This window comes from Manis javanica, chromosome 4 (assembly GCF_040802235.1).
Source record: "Manis javanica isolate MJ-LG chromosome 4, MJ_LKY, whole genome shotgun sequence".
NCBI lineage: Eukaryota > Metazoa > Chordata > Mammalia > Pholidota > Manidae > Manis > Manis javanica.
Genome location: NC_133159.1, coordinates 12038566 through 12060147, shown reverse-complemented (window position 1 = coordinate 12060147; position 21582 = coordinate 12038566). Strand labels below are relative to the sequence as shown.

General features: G+C 40.9%; 1 protein-coding gene across 1 annotated transcript in view; it reads left to right on the top strand.

The window, feature by feature from the left end:
* Positions 1-21582, top strand: part of SPATA21 (spermatogenesis associated 21) — a 52795-nt gene that overhangs the window by 21273 nt on the left and 9940 nt on the right. Inside the window, 4 exon segments of the mRNA XM_073236227.1 lie at positions 7780-8030; positions 8303-8440; positions 9717-9840; positions 9962-10079. Coding sequence (XP_073092328.1) covers positions 7780-8030; positions 8303-8440; positions 9717-9840; positions 9962-10079 — 631 coding nt within the window.

Below are 21582 nucleotides of genomic sequence, written 5' to 3'. Positions count from 1 at the left end.
CTGTGCAGAACTCATTGGAGGTCAGCACACAGTAACTGCTTTTTTTTTTTTTTTTTTAATTAAGAGAAAGGAATATTATCAGAAAAGAGTACCTCCATAGCTGATCATCTGACACCCTTTAAGTGATCAACATTAAGGATATTTAAAGCATGCGTTGATCTTTGATTTACCAATAGTTTTATCCTGTTAAGGAGTAATCCCCCTTTTCTTTCTTTCTTTCTTTTTTTTTTTTTTAAATGTTTAATCTACACTTACCTGAAGAATACTATGTTTACTATGCTCTCCCCTATATCAGGTCCCCCCTAACAACCACATTACGGTTACTGTCCATCAGCTTAGCAAAATGTTGTAGAGTCACTACTTGTCCTCTCTGTGTTGTGCAGCCCACCCTCCCCTTTCTCCCTCCCCCCCCATGCGTGCTAATCTTAATACCCCCCTTCTTCTTCCCCCCCCCTTATCCCTCCCTGCCCACCCATCCTCCCCAGTTCCTTTCCCTTTGGTACCTGTTAGTCCATTTTTGGGTTCTGTAATTCTGCTGCTGTTTTGTTCCTTCAGTTTTTCCTTTGTTCCTATACTCCTCAGATGAGTGAAATCATTTGGTATTTCTCTTTCTCCGCTTGGCTTATTTCACTGAGCATAATACTCTCCAGCTCCATCCATGTTGCTGCAAATGGTTGGATTTTTCCACTTCTTATGGCTGAGTAGTATTCCATTGTGTATATGTACCACATCTTCTTTATCCATTCATCTACAGATGGACATTTAGGTTGCTTCCAATTCTTGGCTATTGTAAATAGTGCTGCGATAAACATAGGAGTGCATCTGTCTTTCTCAAACTTGATTGCTGCGTTCTTAGGGTAAATTCCTAGGAGTGGAATTCCTGGGTCAAATGGTAGGTCTGTTTTGAGCATTTTGATGCACCTCCATACTGCTTTCCACAATGGTTGAACTAATTTACATTCCCACCAGCAGTGTAGGAGGGTTCCCCTTTCTCCACAGCCTCGCCAACATTTGTTGTTGTTTGTCTTTTGGATGGCAGCCATCCTTACTGGTGTGAGGTGATACCTCATTGTAGTTTTAATTTGCATTTCTCTGATAATTAGCGATGTGGAGCATCTTTTCATGTGTCTCTTGGCCATCTGTATTTCTTTTTTGGAGAACTGTCTGTTCAGTTCCTCTGCCCATTTTTTAATTGGGTTATTTGTTTTTTGTTTGTTGAGGCGTGTGAGCTCTTTATATATTCTGGACGTCAAGCCTTTATCAGATCTGTCATTTTCAAATATATTCTCCCATACTGTAGGGTTCCTTTTTGTTCTATTGATGGTGTCTTTCGCTGTACAGAAGCTTTTCAGCTTAATGTAGTCCCACTTGCTCATTTTTGCTGTTGTTTTCCTTGCCCGGGGAGATATGTTCAAGAAGAGATCACTCATGTTTATGTCTAAGAGGTTTTTGCCTATGTTTTTTTCCAAGAGTTTAATGGTTTCGTGACTTACATTCAGGTCTTTGATCCATTTTGAGTTTACCTTTGTATATGGGGTTAGACAATGGTCCAGTTTCATTCTCCTACATGTAGCTGTCCAGTTTTGCCAGCACCATCTGTTGAAGAGACTGTCATTTTGCCATTGTATGTCCATGGCTCCTTTATCAAATATTAATTGACCATATATGTTTGGGTTAATTTCTGGGGTCTCTAATCTGTTCCACTGGTCTGTGGCTCTGTTCTTGTGCCAGTACCAAATTGTCTTGATTACTATGGCTTTGTAGTAGAGCTTGAAGTTGGGGAGTGAGATCCCCCCTACTTTATTCTTCTTTTTCAGGATTGCTTTGGCTATTCGGGGTCTTTGGTGTTTCCATATGAATTTTTGAATTATTTGTTCCAATTCATTGAAGAATGTTGCTGGTAATTTGAGAGGGATTGCATCAAATTTGTATATTGCTTTCGGCAGGATGGCCATTTTGACGATATTAATTCTTCCTAGCCATGAGCATGGGATGAGTTTCCATTTATTAGTGTCCCCTTTAATTTCTCTTAAGAGTGACTTGTAGTTTTCAGAGTATAAGTCTTTCACTTCCTTGGTTAGGTTTATTCCTAGGTATTTTATTCTTTTTGATGCAATGGTGAATGGAATTGTTTTCCTGATTTCTCTTTCTATTGATTCGTTGTTAGTGTATAGGAAAGCTACAGATTTCTGTGTGTTGATTTTGTATCCTGCAACTTTGCTGTATTCCGATATCAGTTCTAGTAGTTTTGGAGTGGAGTCTTTAGGGTTTTTTATGTACAGTATCATATCATCTGCAAATAGTGACAGTTTAACTTCTTCTTTACCAATCTGGATTCCTTGTATTTCTTTGTTTTGTCTGATTGCCGTGGCTAGGACCTCCAGTACTATGTTAAATAACAGTGGGGAGAGTGGGCATCCCTGTCTGGTTCCCGATCTCAGTGGAAATGCTTTCAGCTTCTCGCTGTTCAGTATAATGCTGGCTGTGGGTTTATCATATATGGCCTTTATTATGTTGAGGTACTTGCCCTCTATTCCCATTTTGCTGAGAGTTTTTATCATGAATGGATGTTGAATTTTGTCAAATGCTTTTTCAGCATCTATGGAGATGATCATGTGGTTTTTGTCTTTCTTTTTGTTGATGTGGTGGATGATGTTGATGGATTTTCGAATGTTGTACCATCCTTGCATCCCTGGGATGAACCCCACTTGGTCATGGTGTATGATCCTTTTGATATACTGTTGAATTCTGTTTGCTAATATTTTATTGAGTATTTTTGCATCTACGTTCATCAGGGATATTGGTCTGTAATTTTCTTTTTTGGTGGGGTCTTTGCCTGGTTTTGGTATTAGGGTGATGTTGGCTTCATAGAATGAGTTTGGGAGTATTCCCTCTTCTTCTATTTTGTGGAACACTTTAAGGAGAATGGGTATTATGTCTTCTCTGTGTGTCTGATAAAATTCCGAGGTAAATCCGTCCGGCCCCGGGGTTTTGTTCTTGGGTAGTTTTTTGATTACTGTTTCAATTTCTTTGCTTGTAATTGGTTTGTTTAACTTTTGTGTTTCTTCCTTGGTCAGTCTTGGGAGGTTGTATTTTTCTAGGAAGTTGTCCATTTCTTCTAGGTTTTCCAGCTTGTTGGCATATAGGTTTTCATAGTAGTCTTTAATAATTCTTTGTATTTCTGTGGAGTCTGTCGTGATTTTTCCATTCTCATTTCTGATTATGTTGATTTGTGTTGACTCTCTTTTTCTCTTAATAAGTTGGGCTAGAGGCTTATCTATTTTGTTTATTTTCTCAAAGAACCAGCTCTTGGTTTCGTTGATTTTTGCTATTGTTTTATTCTTCTCAATTTTGTTTATTTCTTCTCTGATCTTTATTATGTCCCTCCTTCTGCTGACTTTAGGCCTCATTTGTTCTTCTTTTTCCAGTTTTAATAATTGTGATGTTAGACTATTCATTTGGGATTGTTCTTCCTTCTTCAAGTGTGCCTGGATTGCTATATACTTTCCTCTTAAGACTGCTTTCGCTGCATCCCACAGAAGTTGGGGCTTAGTGTTGTTGTTGTCATTTGTTTCTATATATTCCTTGATCTCTATTTTGATTTGTTCATTGATCCATTGATTATTTAGTAGCATGTTGTTAAGCCTCCATGTGTTTGTGAGCCTTTTTGTTTTCTTTGTAGAATTTATTTCTACTTTCATACCTTTGTGGTCTGAAAAATTGGTTGGTAGAATTTCAATATTGTGGAATTTACTGAGGCTCTTTTTGTGAGCTAGTATGTGGTCTATTCTGGAGAATGTTCCATGTGCACTTGAGAAGAATGTATATCCTGTTGCTTTTGGATGTAAAGTTCTATAGATGTCTATTAGGTCCATCTGTTCTAGTGTGTTGTTCAGTGCCTGTGTGTCTTTACTTATTTTCTGCCCGGTGGATCTATCCTTTGGGGTGAGTGGTGTGTTGAAGTCTCCTACAATGAATGCATTGCAGTCTATTTCCCTCTTTAGTTCTGTTAGTATTTGCTTCACATATGCTGGTGCTCCTGTATTGGGTGCATATATATTTAGAATGGTTATATCCTCTTGTTGGACTAAGCCCTTTATCATTATGTAGTGGCCTTCTTTATCTCTTGTTACTTTCTTTGTTTTGAAGTCTATTTTGTCTGATATTAGTACTGCAACCCCTGCTTTCTTCTCACTGTTGTTTGCCTGAAATATGTTTTTCCATCCCTTGACTTTTAGTCTATGCTTATCTTTGGGTTTAAGGTGAGTTTCTTGTAAGCAGCATATAGATGGGTCTTGCTTTTTTATCCATTCTATTACTCTATGTCTTTTGATTGGTGCATTAAGTCCATTTACATTTAGGGTGACTATTGAAAGATATGTACTTATTGCCATTGCAGGCTTTAGATTCGTGGTTACCAAAGGTTCAAGGTTAGCTTCTTTAGTATCTTACTGCCTAACTTAGCTCGCTTATTGAGCTGTTATATACACTGTCTGGAGAGTCTTTTCTTCTCTCCCTTCTTATTCCTCCTCCTCCCTTCTTCATATGTTGTGTGTTTTGTTCTGTGCTCTTTTTAGGGGTGCTCCCATCTAGAGCAGTCCCTGTAGGATGCCCTGTAGAGGTGGTTTGTGGGAAGCAAATTCCCTCAGCTTTTGCTTGTCTGGGAATTGTTTGATCCCACCATCATATTTAAATGATAGTCGTGCTGGATACAGTATCCTTGGTTCAAGGCCCTTCTGTTTCATTGCATTAAGTATATCATGCCATTCTCTTCTGGCCTGTAGGGTTTCTGTTGAGAAGTCTGATGTTAGCCTGATTGGTTTTCCTTTATAGGTGACCTTTTTCTCTCTAGCTGCCTTTAAAACTCTTTCCTTGTCCTTGATCCTTGCCATTTTAATTATTATGTGTCTTGGTGTTGTCCTCCTTGGATCCTTTCTGTTGGGGGTTCTGTATAATTCCATGGTCTGTTCGATTATTTCCTCCCCCAGTTTGGGGAAGTTTTCAGCAATTATTTCTTCAAAGACACTTTCTATCCCTTTTCCTCTTTCTTCCTCTTCTGGTATCCCTATAATACGAATGTTTTTCCTTTTGTATTGGTCACATATTTCTCTTAGTGTTGTTTCATTCCTGGAGATCCTTTTATCTCTCTCTATGTCAGCTTCTATACGTTCCTGTTCTCTGGCTTCTATTCCTTCAATGGCCTCTTGCATCTTATCCATTCTGCTTATAAATCCTTCCAGGGATTGTTTCACTTCTGTGATCTCTTTCCTGACATCTGTGATCTCCTTCCGGACTTCATCCCACTGCTCTTGCATTTTTCTCTGCATCTCATCCCACTGCTCTTGCATTTTTCTCTGCATCTCATCCCATTGCTCTTGCATTTTTTTCTGCATCTCTGTCAGCATGTTCATGATTTTTATTTTGAATTCTTTTTCAGGAGGACTAGTTAGGTCTGTCTCCTTCTCAGGTGTTGTCTCTGTGATCTTTGTCTGCCTGTAGTTTTGCCTTTTCATGGTGATAGAGATAGTCTGCAGAGCTGGTACAAGTGACCGCTGGAAGAGCTTCCCTTCTTGTTGGTTTGTAGCCTTTTCCTGGGAGAATAGCGACCTCTAGTGGCTTGTGCTGGGCAGCTGTGCGCAGACAGGGCTTCTGCTTCCTGCCCAGTTGCTTTGGGGTTTATCTCCACTGTTGCTGTGGGCTTGGCCTGGCTGGGGCTGTTCCTCCAAAATGGTGGAGCCCCGTTAGAGGGGGAGCAGCCAGGAGACTATTTATCTCCGTAAGGGGCCTCTGTGCTCCCTGCTGCCCAGGGGGTTAGAGTGCCCAGAGATCCCCAGATTCCCTGCTTCTGGTCTAAGTGACCTGTCCTGCCCCTTTAAGATTTCCAAAAAGCACTCTCCAAACCAAAACAACAACAGCAACAATGAGAGAGGGAACAGAAAGGAAAAAAAAAAGAAAAAACACGCGATTTTTTTTTTTTTCCTCAGGTGCCGGTCCCAGGCACCCGCGCACTGGTCCTGCTGCCCTGTCTCCCTAGCACCAGGGTCCCTGTCCTTTCAAGGCTTCCAAAAAGCACCCACCCACCGGTCCCGCAGGGAAGGAACGCTCAATATTCTTGGTCCTCAGGCACTGGTCCCACGCACCCGCTCACCAGTCCCGCTGCCCTGCCTCCCTAGCACCGGGGTCCCTGTCCCTTCAAGGCTTCCAAAAAGCACTTGGCAAAAAGAGAGAAAAAAAAGGGAAAAACGCGCGATTTCTTCCGTCCTCAGGTGCTGGTCTCAGGCACCCACCCACCGGTCCCACAGGGAAAAATGCGGGATATTCTTTGTCCTCAGGTGCCGGTCCCAGGCACCCGCTCACCAGTCCCGCCGCCCTGCCTCCCTAGCACCGGGGTCCCTGTCCCTTTTAGGCTTCCAAAAAGCACTCGCAGAAAAGAGAAAAAAAAAAGGGGAAAAACGCGCGATTTCCTCTGTCCTCAAGTGCCGGTCTCAGGCACCCGCCCACCGGTCCCGCAGGGAAAAACGGGGGATATTCTTTGTCCTCAGGCGCCGGTCCCAGCCACCCGCTCACCAGTCCCGCCACCGTGCCTCCCTAGCACTGGGGTCCCCGTCCCTTCAAGGCTTCCAAAAAGCGCTTGCCAAAAAGAGAAAAAAAAAAAAGGGGGAAAAACGCGCGACCTCCTCCGTCCTCAGGCACTGGTCTCAGGCACCCGCCCCCAGGTCTCGCAGGGAGAAACGCGGGATATTCTTTGTCCTCCGGCGCCGTTCCCAGGCACCTCCTCACCGGTCCCGCCACCCTGCCTCCCCAGCAACGGGGGCCCGTCCCTCTAAGGCTTCCAAAAAGCGCTCGCCAAAAAAAAAAAAACTGCTCCGCTTTCTCTCCACCCGCCGGGAGCCGGGGGGAGGGGCGCTCGGGTCCCGCCGGGCTGGGGCTTGTATCTTACCCCCTTCACAAGGCGCTGGGTTCTTGCAGGTGTGGATGTGGTCTGGATGTTGTCCTGTGTCCTGTGGTCTCTATTTTAGGAAGATTTTTCTTTGTTATATTTTCATAGCTCTATGTGTTTTTGGGAGGAGATTTCCACTGCTCTACTCACGCCGCCATCTTGGCTCCCCCTCGAGTGCATTTCCTCTTTTATAAGTACACTAGTCAGATCGGATTTGGACCCTAATGGCCTTTTAACTTGATCACCTCTTTAACGGCCCCATCCTTAAATAAGGTCACTCTGTAAGGTACTGGGGATTAGGACTTCAACATAGGAATTTGGGGGACACAATTCAGCCCATAACAGCAACCCAATTTATTATTAAATGGCAGAGCCAGTGTTCTCACCAGAACTGGTGATTCTAACCAGCTCTTGCCGTGGGCTGAAAAACTGGCCTCCACACAGGGTATGACACAGCTTTTATGACAATTCATGCTGGTCTGGGGCTTCCTTGGCATCCTTCCTGGGCTTCTGCTCTGGTCCAGACCCCTGAAGCTATTCCAGAAGCCATGTCCATGCAGACTAGTGACCACAGAGCACTGAGTCAAGACACAGAGTCAGACTGTAAGAACTAAATTAAATGAGAGCATGGATAAAGAGAGCTTAGCACAGTGCCTGGCACACAGCAGGGGCATCCTAAAGTGGGCCTGCTCCTGGGGCAAGGTGAAGGTCCCCAATTAGCTGAGCTTTTGAGGTGGAGCTGAGCCCTCAGCCTGACCCTGGAGAGTGGAGTGAGTCAATGGGACCCCACCTCTCCACTTGTACTCTCCGTTTCCTTTGCCCCCCCCACCTGGCCACAGCGGCAGAGGATGCCAGGCAGGAAGGTGGTGGGAGGGATGGGATGAATGGTGAAAACAAGAACGATCCCAGCTCACATGACCCCACCGCCCACCCCAGCTTCCGCAGTTACTTTGCCATCGTCAGTGGTCATGGCGAGGTGGACGCGCAGAGCCTGGAGAACATCCTGCTCCTCGTGGGCATCTCGCTGATGCTGGCCCAGGTGGAGGACATCTTGATGAGTCGGGGGAGTCTTCATTCTGAGCCCCAGATAGTGGGGCCAGCCTCACAGCAGTGCCTGGGGCTCCATGTTAAAGGGCCCGCATTTGGTTCAATGCTCTGCTGTCACAATCTAGAAATTCTTAATAATTATTGAGTGTGGGGCCCCATCCTGAACTTTCATTTTGCATTGGGCCCCACAAATTACATAGCTGGTCCTGGTCCCTAAAGTTAATGCTTCCTGAGCACCTGCTCAGAGCCAGCCCTGACCAAGACCTACCTCCTGACCCCAAGATGCAGGTGATCCTCGAGGTTCCTGCCTTTTAGGCCCTCACTGTGCTTCATTGCATATTCCTTTATGACTTGGTCACTCACTTCACCAGCTTGACCTTGGACAAGTCACTGAAGTTCAGCAAGCCTCAGTTTCCCTATCTGTATAATGGGGCTGATAGCAGTGACACAGAAGTGAGTCACCAAAAGATGCAGCCTTTAAGGCCACAAGAAAGGAAGGATTGGGAGGGAAGGTTGCCTGGAGGAGGTGATGCCTGAGCCAAATTGTGAAAGATTAAGCAGGAGCTGGGCAGAGAGAGAAGAAGGGCATCCCTGGCGCTAGAAATAACCTAGGCAAAGGGAAGAGGGCACGGGGTGAGTGGACTCACTCGTGCTTTGGGTGGCTAGATGCTGGTCATGGCTGTGTGGGACCTGGGCTCCTGCCTGTGTATCTGACTCTGCTTCCTCCATCCCTACACGAGTGCAAATCCTCACACACAAGCCAGGAATTGACCCTAGCTCTGCCCCTACGTGGACCCTAGGCAACAGCCTTCTTCTCTCTGTACCTGAGTCCTCATCTGTGTCATGGGTTAAGAGGATGAAGCGCCCCCAGAGGGTGATTTTAAGGATTAGAGACCACTCATTCATCAAGTAGTTCAGAGAACACTGTCTGAGACCTACCTGTCTTAAGCCCTTGGAGGACACAGTGTCCTTGGAGGACAAAACAGACCAAGTCCCTGCCTCCCAGAAGCTGCAGGAAATTCCAGATCTCACGAGTATGTGGGTTTCATGAGAATGTTTAATGGACAACTGACCTGGCCTGGTCTGACTTCTCTGAGGAAGGGACGGTCAAGCACAAGCTTGTGTAGGATGTTTATTAAATGAAAGAGTTGGAGGGTGGTGGAGAGAATTCTAGGAAGAGGAAACAGGATGTGCAAAGGCCCAGAACAGGGAAGATTGTGGCCCTCGGTGGTAGATCAGGTTGGTGCTTGGGGGCACTTGGCACCAGGTGAGGCTGGAGACAGGTAACAGACAGGTTCTGCAGAACCTTGTAGGCTGAGGTGGGAATCGTGGGTACATATGTGTTCTCACGCAGCTACGAGTATGTGGTACTAATAACAGTGGCTGACATTCAGTGAGCATGTAATATGCATGGCCCTATTCTAAGCACCTTGCCTCATCCTGTCTTCCATGAGATAGGCATTATGGTTATCCTCCCACTATAAATGAGAAAACTAAGGATTAGAGGGGCTAAGAGACTTTGTCAAGGTCCCACGGATAGTAAGTGGTGGACCTCGGATATGAAGCCAGTCTGCTGTCTCTAGGACCCAAGTTCTGGGAGCTTCTAACCCAGATGTTAATTTTTGCCTCCTACTTTTCCTGTGTGCCCCATGCTTTCTGCATTGAATATGTGTTACCTTTATAATCAAACCAAGAGTAAATGCTAATAACCGTGCCCGGGTTCCAATAGCTGAACCTGCTCTGGAAGGTTCCTACTCACCCTGTTATTCCTCTGGCTTCCATAGGGGATGGCCATGTAGGCTTCAAAGACTTCTTGGCTGTGATGACAGACACCGAGCGCTTCTGCTCTGTGGGTGAGCAGGGAGGAGCCCAGAGCAGTCAGAGCTGGGGGGGAGCCGGGAGGCTGGGGGAGGCGGAAGGGCCGAGCATCAGGGCTACCACATGGTAATGGCGGTCACCGTCACATATCCTCAGAACAGAACTCCGTGAAGGACATGGCTCCCCTGAACCCCCACACTCTGCTCTTTGAGATCCTGTCCCTGCTGGTGGAGATGCTGGCCTTATCTGAGACAGCTTTAGAGGAGATCACCAAGTGAGCGGGGCTGGTTCGTGGGGGTGGAGGGTTGTGGACACAGAAATGGCATCTAACACTTTGGCAGCTGAGAACTTTTGATAGTTAGGACTCCTAGTTGCAATTGAAAGAAACCAAAATGAAACTGGCTTAAGCAAAAATGGAATGTATTGGTTCACATAACTGGTCAGGGCCTCAGGAATGGCTGGATCCAGGAGACCAGATGATACCATTAAGGCTTCATCTCTGTGCATTAGCTTCAAGCTCAGCTAAGCCTTTCCACAGCGGGAGCCCCACCCTCACACCCCCCTAGTTTAGCAACCTCAGTATCAAGAAGAATTCTTTCTGGCAGTACCCACATAGTAATCCCAGAAAAAGAATGTGCTGGAGCCTGCCTGGGGCTAGAGAACACAAGAGATGGAGCCTCCTCCTGTTTCCAGAGTGGGCTGGTGGGTTGTTAGTGGTTCATCTGAGGAAGAGATGGCTATATACAAAGAGAACATCAACACTTGAGGACCAGAAACAGAAGGTGAAGGCAGAATGTCCCAGCTGGCCTCTCTGTGTCTTGCACCGAGGCTTGTCGTGCTGCTCAGTAAGTTGGATCATTTTTTTCTACCGCAGACCAGGTCCCTTCCTCACCGGTCTCGAGGAGGGAAAATGACTGCAGGTGACTGAACAACACCAACTTAGCAACCACAAACACAAGAGATCTTTTTCCTCCCAGCATCTACAAATCATCTATATATCACACGAAATGTACATAACTCTGAAGAATATAAACATATAACTTAAAAAGCAGTAACACATCTGTGTATCCATTTCCCCAGTTTAAAAATAGATCATTTCCAATAACCTGGAAGCCCACATGGGCCCTGCCCAATCACAAACCACTTTCTCCCCAGACACGAACTAACCTTATTGCCTTGCCTTTTGCTTTAAAATGTCACTGCTTGCTTTTTCCCTCATTGTTTATTGAAAATTTCAAACTGACAGCAAAGTTAAAAGAATTTTATAGTGAACATTTGTATACCCATTACCGAGATTTTTATCATTGCCATTGTGTCATACTATTTATTTGTCTTTTATCTATCCAGCTATCTATCCATCAACTCAGGTGCTTTTCTTATTCATCTCAAAGTAGATTATAGTCATTTCTCTCTAAAAACCTCAGCATATATATCATTAACTAAATTAGTATTGTTTAGAGGGTCTTTTTTTTTTCCAGCTTTTGAGGTATAATTCACATTCAGCAAAATGCACAAATCATTGTGTGGGTCTCTACAAATGCCCACACCCAGGCAACCTGAACCCCTCTCAAGATATACAGAACTTTCCCATCACTCCAGAAAGTACAGTCACTCTTGTAATTGTTTCACATCACAGATTGGTTTCACCTGTTTTACAGTTTCATATAAACGGAAACGTCTAAGATGGAGTCTTCAGTGCCTGGCTTCTCTTACTCAGCATTATATTATCAAGGCTCGTCCATGTTGCTGAGAGCATCAACAGTTCATTTCTTTTTATTGCTGAGTAGTGTTTCAGTGTCTGCCTAGACCACACGTTATTCATCTGCCCATTTATTGGTGGATTTCTGAGCTGTTAACAGTTGGGGTTATAATGAATAAAGCTATTAACATTTTTGTACAAGTCTCTTTGGGGACATACATTTTTGTTTCCCCTTGGTAAATATGTAGAAGTGAAATTGCTAGGTCATGGGGTAGGTGTTTTTTACTTATGAGAAACTGCCAGACCTTTTTCCAAGGGGTTCTACCATCTTACGCTCCCACCTACGATATAGGAGAGTCCCTTGCTCCACATCTTGTGCAAATTTGGTACCGTCTGTCTTTCTAATTTCAGTCCTTCTGGTAGATATGTAGTGGCGGCTTTTACATTTTTACTCACATTTGTTTGTATCCCTGAAATAATTGTTGAGCTTTCTACATTTTTGAACTTTACATGGATGGACTTAGACTGTTAGTCTTCTACTGCTTTTTCTCCTCAATGTTATGTTTTCGCGATTCATCTGTGTTCTCATGTGTAGCTGTGGATCATTTATCATTTTTACTGCTCATGTAGTATGACTATATCACAATATGTTTATTTGTTCTGCAGATGGATGTTAGGACTATGTTCAGTTCCCAGCTATGGTAGAAACAATGGAAATATTCTTATCGAGTCTCCTGGGACACATGGGCAAGAGTTTCTCCAGAGCAGCAGCTTTCAGACTTTTTGATCAAGACCCCTTCACTCTCCTAAAAATTACTGAGGACACTAAGGGACCTCTGTCAAGATTTTCTAGATCTGAATGTAAAACTGAGAAGTTTTCAAAATACCTGTTATTTAACGACAGTAACCCCATTACATGTTAAAAAGACATTTTAAATAAAAGTGTCTTTTAAATAAAAGACATCTTAAATAAAAGATAACTATTTTCAAAATAAAACCAAAAAAATTAATGAGAAAAATGACATTGTTTTACGGTATTACATATCCCCTTAGTGTCTGGCATAGAAGAAGATAGCTGGGCTCTCATATCTTCTTTTTCATTCATTCCGTTGCAATATGTTGTTTTGGTTGAAGTCTGTGAGGAAATGTAGCCTCATACAAATATGTAATCAGAAAAGGGAGTATTTTAATAGCCTCCTCATTTAATAGTCACATATCATGTGAATATTTTTCTCTGAGAGTACATCAAACTTGACAAGCAGTAGTGTCTTAAAGCGTGATCGCAGTGAAGAATCTGAAACCACGTTAATGAACTTTATTTTGTACTCTTTGAAATAAAAATCCATTGGTCTTCCTTGTGGTTTGAATGGATCTTTTCCCATAAATGTTTTTGTAACATGCATTGGTCATTTGGAAAACATTGCATATCTTCCAAATGTTGACACATTTCATTATGATTATTATTTATATATTATTATATAATACAAATTATATTATATATAATTCTTATTTTTTTGTCTATGTATATGTATTACATATATATATATATATAAAACTACTAATATTGCCAGAAAAGTCTTTAAGCATTAGAGGTGTGTGTGGCTATAGTTCATTCATTTTCATTGCTATAAACTATTCTGGGTATGAACATCTATATGCTTATGATTGGATTTAAATTTCCAAAATTCTCATTTTTACATGAAACTTTACTTTAGCATAGGCAAGAAATGCTGTCAGTTGTTTTCCTTGAAGGGATGGGCTAGCTTCATCCATTTTGGAGGAAATATCTGCCAAATACTCAAGGCTGAATAACCATAGGGTGTCCTTCTTTCAAGTAAAATATGGCATTTGGTGTATAGCAGAGCTAAAATTTTCCTTTACTTTCTCTGAGTTTCCGGCTGGGACTGACCTAAGAAGATGAATGGGAGGAAAGCAGACAAATTTTATTTACACGTACTTAACAAGAAAAGCCCTCACAAGAAAAACAAACCCAGAGAAGTGACCAGGCCTAAGCGCTGAGGCACCAGGTCAAGCAAAGAGTAGCAACTGTGGAAAGGTAACTGAAATACATGGGCAGACCAAAGGAAGGTAAGAGTTATTTTCACAAGGTCTGGCACAGCATTCTCAGATAAGGCGCCCCTCTCCTGTGATGAGACTGTTTCTTCCTCCTGGCACAGGGAGGGCGCCTTTCACAAAGGAATTCTGTCTCCTGCTTTTGGAAAGAAAAGGAAGGTCCAAGTGCCCACCTTGCATCTGCTGTTTTCTAAGTACCTTTGTCTGAAACTAGTCAATAGGCAAAGTGCATATTTCAGGGTGGTATGTCCTGAGTTCCTTCATTCCCCTCATCTGAAATGTCCCTAGACCTTTTCATACATTAAAAGCTTAGCTGGTAGCTCTGGAGAGAAATCCGAGCTAGAAGTTGTGAAGTAAGAGATCTGTAAAAGGGAGAGAAAACCTAGACTGGAACAAGCAGAAAAGAACAAATCTAAGCACACTGTCCCCTAGTTCATGGGATCAGTCTTAGTCCTGGGAAGAGGTCTGTTCAGTTAGACCGTGTGGCTTGCTGTGGAGGTGCTGGTGTAGGTGGGAGTAAGGCACCACGTGGTGTGAGCAATAGGCATTTCTCGAGGGGCATTTCTTTGGAAACAAAAGAGAAATGGGTTAATGATTAAGACAAATTATAAACTCAGTTTTTGAGTTCAGAAGGCAGCCGGCAGAGAGAATCTTTACATGTTGGGCTTGAAGCCTCTTTGGATGGTGGGGTGAGGACGAGCCGTGGCAATCTGATTCATACTCTGGCTTGTGGTTTGAGTCTCTTGACAGCAGTGGGTGACTGGTAATCCAGTGAACTTTAAAGTGATTCATACAGTAGCAGGCACAAAGGCTGTTCAGACCTGATACGGTACGGTGTTTTTTTTTCTAAGTTAACATTAAGTCATTCAGCTTTAGTTTGCAGGGCTTTGAGAAAATGACAGTCCTAGTGTTTAGTGATGACACGTTAGAAGGATGGGAGAAAAACTGGAAATGTTAATTCCTGACACAATGCACAAAATAGCAGGAGCCAGTTTATAAAGAGGAAGAAAAGTCAGTGAACATGGCACCGTTTAACAACGCATTGAAGTGTTTTAGAGTCTGTACTGAAACTGAATGTTTCTCTCTACGGTCACCTCCACTGTTTCTCCGGTCACCTCCACTGTTATCAAAGTAATCAAAGTAAGACTAATGCAGTTGTAAAAAAAAAAGTCTAATCTCATTAAATTTGGTGTAACTATTTACATAAGCATGGGAAGAATAGAGATTGATCATATAGGCTCTTTTTAAGTCTGTTTCTGGTTTGCTGGGACTTTTTTTTTTATTAAGGTATCATTGATATACACTCTTATGAAGGTTTCACATGAAAAAACAATGCGGTTACTACATTTACCCATATTATCAAGTCCTCACTCATACCCCAATGCAGTTACTGTCCATCTGTGCAGCAAGATGCCACAGATCCACTATGTGCCTTCTCTGTGCTAGACTGTTCTCCCCATGACCCCCCACACCATGTGTACTAAACATAATACCCCTCAATCCCCTTCTCCCTCCCTCCCCACCTGCCTTCCCACACCCCTCCCCTTTGATAACCACTAGTCCCTTCTTGGAGTCTCTGAGTCTGCTGCTATTTTGTTCCTTCAGTTTTGCTTCATTGTTATACTCCACAAATGAGGGAAATCATTTGGCACTTGTCTTTCTCTGCCTGGCTTATTTCACTGAGCATAATATCCTCTAGCTCCATCCATGTTTTTGCAAATGGTAGGATTTCTTTCTTTCTTATGGCTGAGTAGTATTCCATTGTGTATATGTACCACCTCTTCTTTATCCATTCATCTACTGATGGACACTTAGGTTGCTTCCATATCTTGGCTATTGTAAATTGTGCTGCAATAAACATAGGGGTGCATTTGTCTTTTTGAATCTGAGTAGTTGTATTCTTTGGGTAAATTCCAAGAAGTGGGATTTCCGGGTCAAATGATATTTCTATTTTTAGTTTTTTGAGGAACCTCCATATTGCTTTCCACAATGGTTGAACTAGCTTACATTCCCAGTGTAGGCAGCAGTGTAGGCAGTGTAGGAGGGTTTCCCTTTCTCCGCATCCTCGCCAGCATTTGTTGTTCTTAGTCTTTTCAATGCTGGCCATCCTTACTGGTGTGAGGTGATATTGCAGTTTTAATTTGCATTTCCCTGATGATTAGTGATGTGGAGCATCTTTTCATGTGTCTGTTGGCCGTCTGAATTTCTTCTTTGGAGAACTGTGTCTTCATATCCTCTGTCCATTTTTTAATTGGGTTATTTGCTTTATGGGTGTTGAGGCATGTGAGTTCTTGCTGGAACTTTTAATAAGGAATCTCAGACTGGCCTTTCAAAAGCCTCTCAAGGTTAAGAAGCCAAGTGAGGTGAGGAAATTGCCATCAGACTTAGCCTGCAATAACTATGTATCTGGGTAATTTCGCTTTTTTCAAGGCCCCTAAGATATTCTGAAGTTTCTAAGCCTGACAGGAAGTGACCTTTACTCACCTGTAAGACCTGGAAATCCTGTAAGTAAGGTACCACGCCAGTATTTTAAGAGGGTTTTGTAAACATTGGCTCCATAACATCAACGTTGGTTTTCTAAATCTGTCTGGTCATATTTGATCTATGTTCATAATTTTCAAATATGACATTAGTGTTAAAGCCTTAGTAATATAGCTCATAGTTTTAATTATGCTCTGTAACAAGGACAGATTCTTATTGAATTTATGTAAGTAACTATATTGCCATGAAAATGAGAATATTCAAGAGTTTTTTAATTCTGGAGGGATCAGGTGGGAGGAAAAAGATAAATGTTTTAATTTTGTTGACCAAAGTATAATTTTACCAAATGGTAAGCTATAGAGGTCTTAGGAGAAAAGAGAAAAGGGATTTCTTAAACCTGGAAATCAAAACAATAGGGAACCGGCAATGTTTCAAACAAAAAGTCATAAAATTGTAATCACCCCCATCAGTCCACTCAGTCTCACGTCCTTGATTTTGTTCTGCTTGATGTTAGGTTGGCAGTTACATGAACCCATCAGTATTTAAATCAGAGTTCTAGAAATTCTTCCCAGTTCAGTGGTATGATCTTAATTATCAGAAACCTATAATCCAGAGTACTAATCCAGAAAACAGAATCGTTTTCAGAAATTTCCTTCAAGATGAAACATTTTTTTTAATTCACTTTATTATCATTAATCTACAATTACATGAAGAACATTATGGTTACTAGACTCCCCCCATCAACAAGTCCCCCCACCACAAACCCCATTACAGTCACTGTCCATCAGCGTAGTAAGATGCTGTAGACTCACTACTTGTCTTCTCTGCGTTGCACAGCCCTCCCTGTGCCCCCCCCCCACATTATACATGCTAATCGTAAGGCCCCCTTTCTTTTTCCCTGCCCTTATCCCTCCCTTCCCACCCCTCCTGCCCAGTCCCTTTCCCTTTGGTAACTGTTAGTCCATTCTTGGGTCAAGATGAAACATTTTTGCGTTTAATTATTGTAAAAGCTTTCAGGGGCAGAGCAAAACGATACCTGTCTGTGTGACAAAAGACTTAACACGGCCATGATTAAAGAACTGATGAGACTTCACTGAAATGCAGTTAACAAGGATATTTGATTATTTTTGGACATACAACATTTTAAGGTGATAACTGGAATGTTGACTGATAACATCATACCAAGACATATCTGATTTCTGGGAATTTTATACAATTTCTGGTACGCTTGTATTAATAACATACATCCACACAAAAATAACCTGAAGAAGAATTAGTATCATTTTTTATTTGATAATGCTTTCCATTTAATTTAACATTAAATAAACCTAAATACTTTAATCTCTCTCTTTTTATAAGGTGAGAGAATGAATTCTCTTAAGATTTCCCAGGGGCCCTCTGGCAAGTCTCAAAGTTGGTTATAGGTCAAAAGACTTTATTTAGAATTTGATTTTGGGAAGTTTGTAAACAATGTCAAAGGTTTGAACACTTACTTGATTAACTAGGATCACAGATAACAGTGAAACAGTAGTTACATAGTTAAGCAAAGTGACAATAAAAGCTTTAAAAGGCAAATACAGAAAGTTACATAGCTATATAAAAATATCTTAGCTCTTTTAATATTGAGAAGACTCAGTTTTTCTAAGTATACAACAACCTTATGATAAAGACAACATGAAGCATGGAAACTATTTTGCTGAACATGGAATCTTTGCCTTTTAGGTAGATTACTTAACAAGGAAGAAAAATATTTTACAATAATCCAAGAAAATTTCTCCTTTTAACTCAGGAAGAAAATCAAATTAAGTTTTATATAAGCACACTATTGATATTAAAGCCTCATAAAATGCTTACAAAAGTCTGTCTAATTTGAACCAGCCTGACCATACAAGATTTCTTTCTCTCCTGTCTCTTTCTCACTCTCTCTGACTTCCTGTTCCCATTTATTTTTTTGTTCTTTCTTTTCCACTTTCTTATTTTGAAACAACCCTTAAATACTCTTAACACTAGGACAAAATCACTTTATTTTAACAAAAACATGTTTTTCCTATATCTCAAGCCTCCTCTAACTACAAATACATCTCATTTTCCTCACATACTTTGTTTGCAGAGGGTTTTCTACCCTTATCATTTTTAGTAGTCTTATTCATTTATATGAATTACAATTTTTAACTTTTAGCAACCTTAATTTCCAGTGAAAATCATGAAGTAAGCAATTGTGATGTCATATATTAGTATCTTGCAGAGATTAGTAAATTCATGAATACACCATTTTATAATTTCTAGAGACATATACTTTCTCATAGTATGATTTTTTTTAATGTAGCAAAGAACATGTTTACTAACAGACACAAATATCTTTAGTCTTTCTGTTAACAAAAATTAAGAAGCCAAAGTAGATAAATTTATGTTTAATGATTAACATTTCAGTGCTTTATCTTATTTCAGAACTGATCCAGATATTTAATGAATATCTATCATTTACCTTAGTATAATAAAATTTACCAAAAGTTACCAAAGAGATTTTGTAAACTATTTTTAAGCAGAAATATTAAAAACATAATTATTATTGAAAAGGTTATTTATAAACTTTTATCCCTCTTAGATTTACTTACATTTTTTTATTAAGGTATCATTGATATACAATCTTATGAAGGTCCCACATGAGCAACATTGTGGTTACATTCACCCCATAATCAAGTCCCCCCTGACACACCCCATTGCAGTCACTGTCCATCAGTGCAGTAAGATGCTATAGAGTCATTACTTGTCTTCTCTGTGCCATACTGTCTTCCCCATGATCCCCCTACATTACGTGTGCTAAATCATAATGCCCTTTCATCCCTTTCTCCCTCCCTCCCTAACCCACTCACCCTCTTCCCTTTGGTAACCGCTAGTCTCTTCTTGGAGTCTGTAAGTCTCCTGCTATTTTGTTCCTTCAGTTTTGCTTCATTGTTATACTCCACAAATGAGGGAAATCATTTGGTACTTGTCTTTCTCCACCTGGCTTATTTCACTGAGCATAATACCCTCTAGCTCCATCCATGTTGTTGCAAATGGTAGGATTTGTTTCTTTCTTATGGCTGAATAGTATTCCATTGTGTATATATACTACATCTTCTTTATCCATTCATCTACTGATGGACACTTAGATTGCTTCCATATCTTGGCTATTGTAAATAGTACTGTGGTAAACATAGGCGTGCACATGTCTTTTTGAATCTGGGATCTTGTTTTCTTTGGGTCAATTCCTAGGAGTGTAATTCCTGGGTCAAATGGTATTTCTATTTTTAGTTTTTTGAGGAACACCCATATTGCTTTCCACAATGGTTGAACTAATTTACATTCCCACCAGCAGTGTAGGAGTGTTCCCCTTTCTCCACATCCTCACCAGCATTTGTTGTTCCTTGTCTTTTGGATGTTGGCCATCCTAACTGGTGTGAGGTGATATCTCATTGTAGTTTTCATTTGCATTTCTTTGATAATTAGCAATGTGGAGAATCTTTTCATGGGCCTGTTGGCCATCTGAATTTATTTTTTGGAGAAGTGTCTGTTCAGATCCTTTGCCCATTTTTTAGTCGGGTTATTTGCTTTTTGGGTGTTGAGGCATGTGAGTTCTTTATACATTTTGGATGTTAACCCGTTATTGGATATGTCATTTTATGAATATATTCTCCCATACTGTAGGATGCCTTTTTGGTCTACTGATGGTGTCTTTTGTTGTACAGAAGCTTTTTAGTTTGATGTAGTCCCATTTGTTCATTTTTGCTTTTGTTTCCCTAGTCCAAAGAGCTGTGTTCAGGAAAGAGTTGCCCATGTTTATATTCAAGAGATTTTTGCCTATGTTTTCTTCTAAGAGTTTTATGGTTTCATGACTTACATTCAGGTCTTTGATCCACTTTGAATTTACTTTTGTGTATGGAGTTAGAAAATAATACAATTTCATTCTCTTACATGTAGCTGTCCAGTTTTGCCAACACCAGTTGTTGAAGACGCTGTTATTTTCCCATTGTATATCCAGGGCTCCTTTATTATATATTAATTGACCATATTTGCTTGGGTTTCTATCTGGGGTCTTTATTCTGTTCCATTGGTCTATGGGTCTGTTCTTGTGCCAGTACCAAATTGTTTTGATTACTGTGGCTTTGTAATAGAGCTTGAAGTTGGGGAGTGCTAATTTACTTGTTTTTAACAATTATGCTTACTTGCGTAAATTTTGTGAGACAGTAAATAGCTTAGGTTATTTTTATTGTTGACAAAAGAGACAAGTATCAAAAATCACAGATGGAAAGAACCTAAAAAGTTAAACATATAGTTCTCTCCCCTTTAAAAAAAATTTTTTTACTGTCATGCTTGACATACATCAAGCAATTTACTTTTATTGCACTTTTTGTTCTTAGGTTTCATTTATAGTATTATAATCTTAAACACCTTAGTGGAGATAAGATAAACTTCTTTGACTAGTCTTAATTAAGTGCTTATATTTTTTGTTCAGGACAATTAAATAGAGCTCTTTTATAAGTTAATTTTAGCAATACCTTCCAGAGGTAGAAAAATATTACATACATATATAGAAACACATAAACATACAGATGTAGAATCTTACAGTTGCATTTTATAATCTTAGCCATGAAATAGGTACAGTAAACAAAATTCATTAGTCTATGAAAAAATAGTTGGATCCAAATTATATTTCTGGCATATGGAACAAGTTAACGTAAGGGGCTCAGAAGGCTAAAGCATTTTACTAATATTTGTGGAGAAGAGTTAAGATTTTTCATTTCCCCATTTGTTTCCACATGGCCTATTTTTCTTAAATGCAGGACAGTTCTGTGTCCGATGTCCTGACCTTTTACAGCATCAAAAATTGTCTTCAGAAGAATAAGGAATATTTGGGGATTGGCAAGAAGGATGGGTGGGCTTTGTATTTCTCCTATACAACCATATTTCTGTTTTTGTAGAGACTTGCTTTGAGAAACAAGAACACTGTTTTTAATTTCTCACAGAACTGGGTCACAGCCTGAATGGGGTGACTTGCCTATCCAATTACATTATCTTGAACTTGCTTCTTTATATCAGGGAGGATATTTCCAACCAAGATGGAAATAAAGATTCCTATGTTCTAGATTTAGAGCTGTGGTTTTGGAATGTTTTAATAAATCATTCCACAAAGGCTTTAGATAGTTTTCTTTCCCCCTGAGTACATAGTACCACTTTAGCTTAGGAAAGAAGGGCCTTAAAAATAATTCCCTTCAGGCTCTAAATAAGAGGCGAACTTCTAACCATAGAGCTCCTTAAAAAACATTCTTTCAAATATCTTATTATCAGGTTCCAGCTGGTACAAACAGTAAATTCTCATGTCAATACTGAACTCCTTTTTTTCCCCTTAAAACCAAAGGTATACCTTTTCAAGTGACTCAAACCAAAACTAATAAGTCTCTTATGACTTAACCATGGATGTAAAAGGCATCTTCAAAGAGGGTGTAAAATAGGCAGCCCTCCCAAGATCGAAAGCCATTCCCAA